Genomic DNA, 13,902 nt, shown 5'->3' with positions numbered 1-13,902 from the left:
ATCCTCTCAATTAATCACAAATCCCTAATCCCTAAAATCATGATAAACAATTTCATATCTCTAAGCCACTATTTATCATTCAATTGTTCTTATTTTCAACTATCAATTCCTATCATCATAGTAAAATCAATAGCTAAATTCATCACATAAAAGGCCAAAATATGTAAAGCATTAAGATCAAAGACAATTGATTAAGATTCATATCATAATTCATTACATACGAGTAAATTGCACTACAATGGATACATGAAATCACCTAGAAAGACCAACCCGAGAAGTGTTTAGTTACACATGATAGCAAGGAAAATAAATCCAAGACAAGAATTAAGATCCATGAAGAATCTTCCTTCAAAATCCTTGAGAAAAATCAGATCCAGAGCTTCTATAGTGCTTTTCCTTCCAAAATTCCGAACCTGGTGCAAGAAAATGAGCTTCCTTTATATAGATACAGCAAATCCGCGCCAGGCTCCGCTGCTCGCGCCAGGCGCCGCTGCCCGCGCCAGGCGCCGCCTTCTGCACCACTTTTCTTCAGTTTTTCAAACAGACCGGCGCCAGGCGCCACACACCCGCGCCAGGCGCGGCCGTCCGCGGCGAATTCCCATTCTTCACAAATTTCCGGCGCCAGGCGCCATGCATCCCGCGCCAGGCGCGGCTTCCTGCTTCAATTTTCCAACTTTCTCTAGATTTTTTCCAAACCAAGTAATCTCATATCCTTATGCAATTTCTTTTATTCTAAGCTCAAAAACTAGACTTTTCTTGTTAAAATTCCATTAAAAATGGATACTAATGTGCGTAATAACGAGAGTTATCAATTTGCAAACAACTTTTAATAAGATTGGCATCTTCTACGATCTTTTGAATAAATTCATGTTCATACCTGCAAATTCATGTACATAACAATCAAATTTCTTCACAAGAACAAGCTTTGATATAGCTTTCACATAGAATAGAAAACCTGCACTCAAACTAGGAGCAAAACTTAAACAACAAAGTGAACATAAAGAATATTAAAACGCTTTTGGTTTGAAAACATAGAATATTTATCAATATTAAAAACATAAAAAAAAATGATTATTATAGAATAATGTAAATAGAAGTCCTTTGAAGTATATTTCATACCCGGTTTTATAAGTTTTTCCGGACAAATTAGACACTTCAAATAAAGCTAACTTCCATTTTAGTACTTTCTCTGAGTTAATTCCATAATTATTTTCATGGCGAGCCATGCCTTCGCCATAACATTTTCTCAAGTGTCTTATGTCTGATGGGTCCACTTTGTAAAAGATTGGCCAAACTATTTGATTCTTCAATTTCATACACTCCATAATCTTGACAAGTTCTTCAAGAGACCACAAGGAGCTTGCATAATTTTCAGATAAAACAATAATCGAAAGCCTTGATGCTTCAATTGCATTTATAAGAGAGGGTGAAATTTGGTCTCCAGTATGCAGTCCTCCATCATCCATGAAGGTCTTGAATCCCGCTTGAGATAAAGCTTGATAAAGAGAACCCGTAAAAGAGTAACGTGTATCCTCTCCTCTAAAACTGAGAAAAATTTGCCATTTGGCCATTGTATGTTTCAGACTACCTAGCGTGGTTTTCCATTCTTCAATTGGTTTACTTCTTAAGAAAGATCCCACCTCTTTAATTGTTCTAGGTAACCCTTCACATTCAAAAGCAGCTTCACGTGCCACATTCAATAAGTCGAATGAGGAGGAGTTATCCTCATCATCACGAATGCCTGAATGTTTCATGAACAAACTCCTAGCTTCCTCTCTAGATAAGGGATCAAGTTGAATCTCCCTTTGACATGACATCAATTCACAATCTTGTCGGCAACAAGTGGTTAAAAGAATCTTGCAGGAATTATCATCACAAGGAATGCCTATATCCTCTGGGTCAAATTTTGCTCGAACATCATCAAAAATCACTAGAATTTTACGATTCATACCTTGTATTGTTGACAATATTTTTATGGCTCTTCCAGCTTCACTGTCTTTATCAAATTTCATATTTAATAACTCGGCAATTTCATCTTGCATTGTTCTTATATTTGTATTTTGAGGTACCTTGACAAATAAAACCTCATGAAAAATCTCTAAATACTTAACTTTGTCGCCCATTGCTTTCACCAATGTTGTTTTACCAGAGCCCTCTCTACCATACAATCCAATCGTAGAACAACTTTCATCTTGCAGCGCATCGAAAAGTTGATCGGATGCCTTCTCTCTAGACTTAAAACACACAATATTTCCTGAAGAGAAGTGTTCTAAACTTGGAATTGGAGTTGAAAATGGTTCAAGTAATTTCGTGTTCTGTGCCATTACTTTTTTCACCAATCTTTTAAATTGTTTTCTTGGTATCTCTTGTGCATCCAGATTCTCCAACTGTTGTATGAGTAACTCTGTTTCATTTAGCCACTCAAACACAACATCGATAACCTTTTCAGTTTTTTTATGAGTTGTTTCGACTTTATCAAGCACAAGATCTCGATTTGTAACCAATCGGTTCATTTCTTTTTTCAAATCAATTCGAAGTAGCAGTAATGCACACCCTAGTACCACTGGAAAAATAATATAGAATAAGTATATGTATATGCATTGCAAAATTTTATATTTAGAAATATGTAAATCAGCATAGTTTTCAACGTGTGTGTGTATATATATATATATATATATATATATATATATATATATATATATATATGATGGATAATTTTCGCAAGTGAACGAATTACCACGTAGTAATAAAAATATCGATCCACAGGGATTGTGTGATTAAACGAGTCTAATAGTGTTCATAAACATGATGCAAAGAATACACATAAATTGGGGGTTTGGTTGAGTAATTTGACGGTAAGAAAATCGTGCTAATTCAATAAGTGGAAAAGCGAGGTAGAATCATCGGAATCACCTAGTCTATAGCTTAATCACATGCAATCTACCATACAATATGAATTCACTCAAGTATTCGCAACTGGATCAACATGGTGGTGAATCGCAATCTCTTGTCAAAATCCACCCTATTCGTTGTCGATACTCCTCCGATCTCTCAGATGAAAGCTACCTACAACGAAGTATTTGAAAACGCGTTGATCGTTCGCTACACTCTATGTTTCAATCTCTCGACCGGAAACACTCAAGTGCTTAATGCAATTCAGTTCAGAAATTAAACCAATACTCTCGCACGTGACTTAAATCTAGATCCATTACAACGCTAATGAAGAATCGTAAGGCATTAAGTATAGATTTGCATTAAACGAACACTATTACAAGAGTGAAATCATACAATATAGCAGGATTACATTAGATTACTCTACATTCTAAGCTATCCTAGATCCTACCTCCACGAGAAATCTAGCTCCTCATGTTGCTTCGTTCGCCTCCACGCTTCAACTTCATGGCTTGAGAATCCATGCCGCTGATGTGCTCGAAGCTATCCAATGAAGTCCAGGATCCAATGCTCAGAAAATCAGAATATCAGTGAAATGTAGCAGAAATTTCCAACCCGAAAACAGAATTATGCAGAAACTATATATACAGAAGGCAACCACGCCGCGCGCCAGATCTATCACGCCGCGCGTGGTTGCAGATCCATCAACTACGCCGCGCGTGATAACTGTATCACGCGGCGCGTGATCAAGTCAGAGAGCAATCTTCTTCTTCAACAAGGCTTCACGCCGCGCGTGGTAAGGCATCACGCCGCGCGTGATCAGAGTGAAAATCTTGGCTCCCTGTGAGCTCCATCACGCGGCGCGTGATGGGCTACGCCCCCAGCGTAGTGAAAATTCTCCATTTCCTGCAATTTTTCCTGTTTTCTTGCAAAACAAGTAATCAAGCTCATGGTTAGATTTCTCTTATATTTATTGCTAAAAACCTACTAAAATGCATCTAATGTTGCTAAAATAGGCATGGATTAGAGAGTGTGACGATTCGTCATCACAACCCCAAACTTAAACCTTTCCTTGTCCTCAAGGAAACAGCTTTTACCTCAAGCTTCTGTGTCAAGACCTTGGCATTTTCCTTAAATTCACTCGAATCATACATACGTGAGAATCACCTGATGATCAATGATCCACCTGCAAACAATGCTCAATTGCACAATCGTTCCCGCAAGACATTTTCAAGTAGTTCACACTTTCCGACCACGGCTCTATGATTTCATCACACTACTCACATACACTCTTCAGTTTGGGTAGTTCACTCAAATCAACACATCAATGCAAGTCAACAATAATTTTGCAAGTAGTCTAAGAATTCATTCGGTTCACTTTGTGCACACACATTAGAGGTCTTTTAGGGTTATAACGTGGCTTGGCTAGGGTGGATGGTGACATTTTGGATAAGTAGTAGAAAAACTTGGAGTTAGATCCCCCTATTAGTCAAAGAACATTTTCATACACCAAACCCCTTTTGAAATATAGTGGACTAGAGAACTTTTTTCACATCATCAAACAAAGTTTTGCAATTCTTTTGAATTCAAGGCTATCACTTCTTTTCTATATATTCTTTTTTTTTTTTTGATTTTTCACATTCATTCATCTCTTTTTTTTTTTATTTTCTTTCTTATCTCTTCTTCTTTGCCTTGCAACTTTGGAAATTTTTTTTTTAAAAAAAAAATTATTCAATCAAAACTTTTATAAGTTCTCTAGTACCCTCACCCCAAACTTTATTTGTTGCTAATTCCAAAGAGCAACCCCAAACTTAGTGGTGAGCAATGCGCATCAACCACTAATTAGGTGCCTAACCTCCAAGAAAGTCATTCCTTTTTTTCTTCACCAAAAATTTCTTAAGGTTTTGCAAAAATAACATATTCTTTTCCAGCTCAAATTGGTTAAGCAAAGGATAATTATAAGTAAGGGTGGATAGAAAGGCTCAAAGGTACCAAGGAACATGCCTCGTGTGTGCTACAAAAGTACCAATCAAATAACAAGACGACAAGCAAAATCGAGAGACAATACATGAGCGGATATCACACAAAGAAGAAAAAGGAGTGTTTGGCTCAATACCTCTCGGTTGGGTCGAATCAAAGAACCGGTCAAAAAGTGTGCGTTCCCTTCCTCTGCCTCTTGATCGCATGAGTGCAACAAGCTATTGCACTGCAAGTTTCACAAATTACACACGGAGAAAATCAAGTAATTGATACTCAAGTAACTAGAAGGAACATGCCAAAGTATTGAAACAAATTCTAAAAGTAAAAACCATTCCACCATCAAACAAGAGAAGATTCAAATTCAGAGTACACAAATAAAACATCCAGCCAATATCCAAGCAACATCAAATATTATTACAAACCAACGAAAGTAAAAGACAATGAAGTAAAGATAGAGTAGTAGAGTAGTAGCAACAGCAGCAGCAAATCATCACCAACAATGTCAAACAGCGTCATCCGGCTGGCCAGTGAAGTAGTTTGTGAACGGGCTATTCAAATTCAGATTCAGCCCATCCACATCCAGCATCTCCCTCTCCATAGCAGCAGCCTCATCCTGCTCAACCCGGCGTCGCCTCTCGATCTCGGCCAACTCAGAAGTTCTCAGACCCGAATTGTACGCTTGTCTGGCCTGAAAAGATGTCAGTTCCCTCGCCTGATGCGCCTCCCAATCAGTATCAACGGGATACAAAGTCCCAAAAGTAGGAGGAGGGAAAGTAGACCGGTAAGTCATCGCCTCGGTGTACATGGAAGAGGCGGTATCAAAGTAAAGATTAGGCAACCCGGAGTATTGTGAGATTTCCATCTGATGCAACATCGAAGCAAGCTGATTCATATCATGAGAGTAAAGAGGAGGAGCATGTGCCGGTATTTCCTGAGACTCATATGCCGGATCCCCCTATTGATCCGGATGGTTACCTTCTTCAAACCGATTAATTTCTTCCTCCTCCCTCAAAGCTTCCTCTCTTGCAGCATTCCCCTCACCTCGGGGCACAATAGGACCTCTCTCAAACTTTTTGATGAAGTATGATAAGGACAGTGGACGGACGGGATGAAGGTCACCTTCTTGTACATTCATTGGAACATTATTCGCCCTACACAAAGCAGCGATGAGATTACAATGTCCCAAAGTAAAAGTAGGATTCGGATGATTGGCTATTTCATGAAGATCTTTTTGTAACCAATACCCAAGATTAATATACTTCCCTTCAACCAACAATCGGACCGCGTGCGCATTATCAAGCTGAATCTCTGAATTGTTGCCAACAACCCTCACATTTTTCAACCAAAATTCACCCCAAGCTCGGTGAACCGGATTAAAACTTGTTAAGCTCAACCTTCTAGGGAGAGAAGCTGGTGAGTGGGCTAGCCACATTGCTCCCGGTCGACACACTATACTCTTCAGTTCCTCCCTAACTTCGATCCCACTCTTGTCGATCCTCTCTCTATCACGCAAGAGTTCACACACGCCTCCCGCAGCACAACCAAGCAGATTGTTTATAGTTTCAAAAGAATAACTCACCTTAACACCCCTAACCACAGAAGTATAATCCGGAAACAGTGGTTGATCCGGTAAATAGGCATTTGCAAAGAATTCCCTAGCCCACATCTGATTGCCAGGATTAACTTCATCTTTAATCATTAATTTATTAAATTTCTCCCATCCCCTAGACTTTATCTCATTTCCTAACGCAGCTACACCATTCAGCAAATCCTCACCAAAACCCTTCTCTTGATTAATAGTAAAGGTTCGAATTTGTGAGTACCTTTTCTCATGAACTTCACTGATGAAGTGGGGGTGAACCTGTGGCCGAGTAACATTGCTCCGGCGAGGAGGAGATGCTTGAGCAGACCGCGAAGATTGCCCCTTGCTGGCACTCATCTTCGTCCTTGGTTTCTTGGGTGGCTCTTGTGTTGGATTAGCATCACTCTTCTTCTTTCCCTTTCCAGTTAGCCGTGTTAACATGGTGATATTAGGAAGGTTGAAATGGGTCAATTTGGGAAAGTGGTGAAATGAGGAATTTGGAGTGAATTTGAAATGATTGGAATGGGTTGTATGTGAATGTGAAGGAATGGGATGATTGGGAGTGATTAGAGATGAAATTGGAGAGGTTTGGAAGATGAAAATGGGTTAACAATGGAGTTTTTCGTGTGGGAGGACGTGTGAATTGATGATGGGACGGATGGAGTGGTTGAGAAGATGAAGAAATTCAAATTTTACACGCTTTTCTGTGCAGCCATGCCGCGCGTGACCATACCTACGCCCCGCGTAGTACCAATTGTAACGGTCAAGAACTTCTTTCCTAAAGGCCACGCCGCGCGTAATCTCCATCACGCGGCGCGTAGCACTAGACAGAGAGCCCATACTTCTTCCAGGTTTCACGCAGCGCGTGATGCATCCCCACGCCGCGCGTAATAGATTCTGAAAAACCCCTTCCTCTGTGTTGAAGGATCACGCCGCGCGTGATTGTACTGCGCCCTTGGCGTAGTAGAACTCTGTTCTGCCCTGTTTTGCTTCCGTCCTTGCTTCTGCTGCACACCTACCTACATATTTCAAAACAAAACAAACTAAAGCATTAGAAACCGTTGGGTTGCCTCCCAACCAGCGCTTGTTTAACGTCCCGATGCTTGACGTTCCATGCCCCTAAGGGTCATGGAGAAGTAGTGCCACAATGTGGCAAGTAGTGTGCATTCCAAGGTAACTTAAGGGCATCTTTAACCATATGATCATAAACCTGGATTTTAAAGCATTGTGGGTCTCCATCATCACATATCATCTTATCAAAGACATTGAATGTAACCTGCTGATCATCGGTCCTTAGCATGAGTTCCCCCATCTCCACATCGATTAGGGCTCGGCTAGTTGCTAAGAAGGGTCTACCAAGTAGCAAAGGTTCCCACTCCCTAGTTTCTTCTATGTGTAAGACCACAAAATCTGCGGGAAACACAAACCCAGCAACTTTAACCAACACATCATGGAGAATACCTTCCGGATGCACAACCGATCTATCCGCCAAAGAGAGACTCATCTTTGTCGGCTTTGCTACAGCTCCCGGTATTTTCTTCATCATTGATAACGGCATTAAATTTATGCTAGCACCCAAATCACACAAGGCTTTTTCAATAGTGAGCGTTCCAATGGAACATGGAATTGTAAAGCTCCCCGGATCTTTCTTTTTCTGAGGTAGCTTCCTTTGGATGAGAGCGCTGCACTCTTCCGTCATACTTACCATTTCATCATCTAGCGGTTTTCTTTTCTTTGTGAGCAGCTCCTTCAAAAACTTTGCATAACTTGGCATTTGCTCCAAAGCCTCCACTAATGGTATAGCCATCTCAAGCTTGTTCAACACCTTCATGAACTTCTTGAACTCCTTCTCCCGCTCAAGATTCTTAACTTTCTTTCTCCTAGGAAAAGGCATCCTAGCATACGGCGATTCATCTACTCCTTTACCTTTCTCAACCTTCTTGCTCTCTTTTTCTTTTATCTCCCTCTGTTTTTCAACTTCTTCTTTCTCATCCTCACTAATCTCAACTTCCTTAGACATATTTTCATTTTCTACTTCTCCTTCAAATCTCTCCTTCTCGACTACAACCTCTTGCTTATTTTCAACTTCTCCCTCATTGACCTTCTTTTTCAAGGGCTTCTCCACAGCTGGCCTTTCCGGTATCTCTCTACTCCTCAAAGTGATTCCATTGCAAGTTTCATTTTTCGGATTATCATGAGTGTTTCCACCGAACCCTCCTTAGTTTTGCAACATAGAAAACTGTCTTGACAGCTGACCCATTTGCACCTCAAGATTCTTTATAGAAGCTTCATGATTCTTGTTAGAGGTTGCTTGACTCGATTTCATCGCTTCAAAATTTCTTTGGGTCATGAGCATGAACTGATTTAGAGTCTCTTCCATCCTTGATGGAGGCCTTTGCTGCTGTTGCGGTGCACCTTGACCTTGCATACCCTTTCCCCACCCGGAACCGTTGTTATTGTTGTTGTACGGCTTCCGGAAATTGGCTAAGTAGCGAGCCTCCTCTGAACCCTCCGGGAAGCATCCGCCATTTGGGTGGTCCTGCAAACAAAAATCACAGCGCACATTGTCAATTTTACCTATTGGAGAAGATTGAACTTGTGGATTGGACAGCAGCTTCATCATTGCTTCCATTTGGCTAGTCATGAGCTTTTGCTGTGCCAATAGTGCTGTTTGAGTATCCAATTCCAACACTCCGCCTTTCTTTTTGGCTCCTCTATCATTAGTAGCTCTATACTCGTTTTGAGCCATGCTTTCCACCAATTCTCTTGCTTCCGTTTCGTCACGGTTCTTCAACGAACCACCGGCTGATGCGTCAAGTATCATTCGCGTTTGAGCCCTCAAACCTTGGGTAAACATTTGCATCTGATTGTGGCCATCGAAACCGTGATTCGGACATCTTTTAAGACAAACTTTGAACCTCTCCCAAGCATCATACAACGTTTCCCCATCTGCTTGATCGAAGTTGCTAATTTCAGCCCTTCTTTCTAGAAACTTGTGAATAGGAAAGTAACGATCTAAGAACTTCCGCTCCAGCTGTCTCCAAGTCTCAATCGTTCCGGCGGGTATCGTGTCTAACCAATCTTTAGCACGGCCGGTGAGAGAATGCTTGAATAACCTCAGTCTTTTGTCCGATTCGCTCACCCCCGGTGGATCGGTATAGTCGCAGGCTTCATAGAAGTGAGACAAGTGTAAGTTCGGGCATTGAGCTTCCGAACCTGAATAAGGATTCTCTTTTAGGGCGGAAAGGACCGTGTTCTTGATGTCGAATGAGACAGGATTCGCCGGCTGAAACCCTTGATTTGCCAACGCGTCGTTGTCTCTTCTCCCATAATCACCGAGAGTACGTCTTGGTGGTTGAGGAACCGGAGGAACCTGTTCTTCTTCCATAGTGGCTGAGATCTGTCCTTGACAGTCCGGTGTGCCACCTAGCAAAGCTTGTTCTCTTGACGCTTGAGCTTCCCTTGTTGCCTTCCGAATTGCGCGAGCTGTCTTTTCAATTTCGGGATCGAATTGTAGCTCAACTGGACCTGTTCTCCGCATGCACAAGGAAACACACAAGTAGAACGCTCCGGTAGAAAAATATCAAACAGAAAAATAAAGAAAACACAGAAAATATGAACACTATCGCCTTGTCGAATCAATCACAATCCCCGGCAACGGCGCCAAAAACTTGATGGATAATTTTCGCAAGTGAACGAATTACCACGTAGTAATAAAAATATCGATCCACAGGGATTGTGTGATTAAACGAGTCTAATAGTGTTCATAAACATGATGCAAAGAATACACATAAATTGGGGGTTTGGTTGAGTAATTTGACGGTAAGAAAATCGTGCTAATTCAATAAGTGGAAAAGCGAGGTAGAATCATCGGAATCACCTAGTCTATAGCTTAATCACATGCAATCTACCATACAATATGAATTCACTCAAGTATTCGCAACTGGATCAACATGGTGGTGAATCGCAATCTCTTGTCAAAATCCACCCTATTCGTTGTCGATACTCCTCCGATCTCTCGGATGAAAGCTACCTACAACGAAGTATTTGAAAACGCGTTGATCGTTCGCTACACTCTATGTTTCAATCTCTCGACCGGAAACACTCAAGTGCTTAATGCAATTCAGTTCAGAAATTAAACCAATACTCTCGCACGTGACTTAAATCTAGATCCATTACAACGCTAATGAAGAATCGTAAGGCATTAAGTATAGATTTGCATTAAACGAACACTATTACAAGAGTGAAATCATACAATATAGCAGGATTACATTAGATTACTCTACATTCTAAGCTATCCTAGATCCTACCTCCACGAGAAATCTAGCTCCTCATGTTGCTTCGTTCGCCTCCACGCTTCAACTTCATGGCTTGAGAATCCATGCCGCTGATGTGCTCGAAGCTATCCAATGAAGTCCAGGATCCAATGCTCAGAAAATCAGAATATCAGTGAAATGTAGCAGAAATTTCCAACCCGAAAACAGAATTATGCAGAAACTATATATACAGAAGGCAACCACGCCGCGCGCCAGATCTATCACGCCGCGCGTGGTTGCAGATCCATCAACTACGCCGCGCGTGATAACTGTATCACGCGGCGCGTGATCAAGTCAGAGAGCAATCTTCTTCTTCAACAAGGCTTCACGCCGCGCGTGGTAAGGCATCACGCCGCGCGTGATCAGAGTGAAAATCTTGGCTCCCTGTGAGCTCCATCACGCGGCGCGTGATGGGCTACGCCCCCAGCGTAGTGAAAATTCTCCATTTCCTGCAATTTTTCCTGTTTTCTTGCAAAACAAGTAATCAAGCTCATGGTTAGATTTCTCTTATATTTATTGCTAAAAACCTACTAAAATGCATCTAATGTTGCTAAAATAGGCATGGATTAGAGAGTGTGACGATTCGTCATCAATATACACACAAACCATTAATCTTGATTCGTCTCAATAACATATCAAACGATTTTAGATTTTTATAAAATTTGATATAGATGATCTATACGATATAAACTTTCAATCCAACGGTGGATTTCATAAAATTTGCATTCGTTAAAGCGTTATTGAGCGGTGTAATACTACTCAAATGTTACACCGGTGTAATTTGATCCCTCATCTGGTGGATTTCATAAAATTTGTATTCGTTAAAGCGTTATTGAGCGGTGTAACACTACTCAAATGTTACACCGGTGTAATTTGATCCATCCTCTATATATATATATATATATATATATATATATATATATATATGGCGACATCCAACATGCACAAGTCCTTCAAGTGGTGCATGATGCACAAGTAGTGAATAACATTATAACTAATACAAATTTTATAAAATCCACCGTTGAATTGAAAATTTATATAATATAGACCTTCCACGATTTTGTTTTTAAGAAAATTAAAAATAATTTAGTATGTTATCGAGACCCACCAAAACTAAAGGTATTCAATAAAAAAAAATCCATAAACCGTTAATTTTGATGGATCTCAATAACATACCAATTGGTTTTCAATTTCTTTAAAAAAATTATCGATGATCTATATGATATAAACTTTCAATCCAATAATAAATTTGTAAAATTCGTATTCGTTATACTGTTATTCTACATTATTTCATATATATATATATATATATATATATATATATTAGCAAAACCCATATATATATATATATATATATATATATATATATATATATATATATATATATATATATATATATTTCTTAAGAGTTAAATATGTGTTTTTGTTATCGACAAAATTAAATTTTTAGTCCCTAGAAAATTATATTGCACTCACTTTTGGTCTCTACTGTTAAATCAGCCTATATTTTTGAATAATTTATGAAAATTTTATAGAGACTAAAAATATTATAAAAAAATAAGTAAACTCCCATTTTATAAGACCTAAAACATATTTAGGGTCCGTTTGGATTAGCTTATTTTTAAGCTTATGCAAACAGCTTATGCAATATAAATTAGATTTTATGATATTTTATAAGTTCCCACTAGTGAAAATTGTATTTTTATAAATTATTTTATCATAAACTACCTTGACAAACTAATAGTAATACATAAAAATTTCATAAACTGTTTGCATAAGCTCATAAATAAGCTAATCCAAACGGACCTTAATCCTTAACTTTTTTTTGACAGAAATCCTTAACTTAAATATTTTTATTTATTTTTGTTTTATGATTTTAATTATTTTGAGCATTATGTGAAATATATATATATATATATATATATATATATATATATATATATATATATAAGAAAATAATTGAAGCGAGAGAAAGGAAATTGAATTTTTTATTATAAAAATAAAGAAGAAAGGAAATTGAACTCACCCATACTGTTGCAGCAGCCAGACATGATTGTTTGTTAACTTCAAATTAAACAAAGAAAGTCAACAAATAAAATAATGGATATAGAGTTATCTTATAAAGTTTGTTGTGAACCCATTACTTCACTTTACTCATCTATATATATTTCATAACAGAAAGAAGGAATTGGTCCACGGGTTTAATTTGATTTTTCAGCGAAGTAAGGAACTAGTAGAAGAAGAAGAGGAAGAAGAGTATAAAAACGTGTGGGCTTGGAAAATAAGCCAAGAAATCACGGAGAAACAACAACACATGTATTCCTCAGAGAATTTTTGTTTCTACTATGTTTGATATGTCAATTATGTCTATTTGAGACAAAAAATGAAACAGAAAATTGTAGAGGTTGAAAATATTTTATTTTTATTTTTAGAACTAAAAATCAAGTTTTGTTATATTTTTTTTTTTTTGAGGGGAAGTTTTGTTATATTTTTAGTACCGAAAAATTGATTTAATGGACTCTACATTCTTATTAAAAAAAAAAAATTTCATCCGGTTTTTTTATATTAAAAAAGTGATGTATTTTATTATATATATAATATACCAGAAAAAAAGTGATGTTATTTTATTTTATGATTTTATATTTTTAATAATTAATAGTTGATACTGCCCAAAAAAAAATATTGATAGTTGATATACTCGTTTTATGATTTTATATTTTTAATAATTAATTAATTAAATTTGTCAAAAAATAATTAATTAATAGTTGAAGAATGTTGAATTTTGTGGATAACATTAATTAATTAAGTTTTACGTTTGTAATAAATAGGTCCTTGCAAATTACAAATATAAAGAATATATCTAATACAAACGTAAAACTTAAAAATCTATTTTTATTATAAATGTAAAACTTAAAGGACTTATGGATACATTTTGCCTATAATTAATGATTGAACTTCTTTCTTTTCTTTTTTGACTCAAAAGATTGAACTTCTTCTAAAAAGAATTATTCAAAAGAATCTGGTTTCAATTTTTGAAACTAGACTCAACACAAAAAAAAAATGGTAGATATAACTTACATTTTTTTTACAAAGCAAAAGACTTGTAAAAATATAAAACAAAACAAAATTACA

At 37.8% G+C, this 13,902-nt stretch overlaps 1 protein-coding gene across 1 annotated transcript; it reads right to left on the bottom strand.

Annotated features, from left to right (window-relative positions):
• Nucleotides 1-635: 635 nt before the first annotated feature.
• On the bottom strand, nucleotides 636-6,895 carry LOC123890660. Its single transcript, XM_045940311.1, has 4 exons — nucleotides 6,734-6,895; nucleotides 5,848-6,538; nucleotides 1,120-2,563; nucleotides 636-877 (listed from the first exon to the last, which is right to left on the bottom strand). Exons 1-4 carry the CDS (start codon nucleotides 6,893-6,895, stop codon nucleotides 784-786), a joined length of 2,391 nt encoding a protein of 796 aa, XP_045796267.1. The 3' UTR covers nucleotides 636-783.
• Between the last annotated feature and the right edge of the window lie 7,007 nt (nucleotides 6,896-13,902).

The sequence above is a fragment of the Trifolium pratense genome, linkage group LG1 (assembly GCF_020283565.1).
Source record: "Trifolium pratense cultivar HEN17-A07 linkage group LG1, ARS_RC_1.1, whole genome shotgun sequence".
NCBI lineage: Eukaryota > Viridiplantae > Streptophyta > Magnoliopsida > Fabales > Fabaceae > Trifolium > Trifolium pratense.
The sequence above is the reverse complement of the archived record's forward strand: the minus strand, read 5'-3'. Positions and strand labels throughout refer to the sequence as shown.

Excerpts from the sequence above, each read along its gene's own strand:
- LOC123890660 (XM_045940311.1), bottom strand. The coding sequence starts at position 6,895 with ATGTTAACACGGCTAACTGGAAAGGGAAAGAAGAAGAGTGATGCTAAT. Across the intron at positions 6,539-6,733 it reads GCAATGTTACTCGGCCACAG|ATGTGGGCTAGGGAATTCTT; the intron begins GTTCACCCCCAC and ends CCTGGCAATCAG. Across the intron at positions 2,564-5,847 it reads AATTAATCGGTTTGAAGAAG|TGGTACTAGGGTGTGCATTA; the intron begins GTAACCATCCGG and ends TTATTTTTCCAG.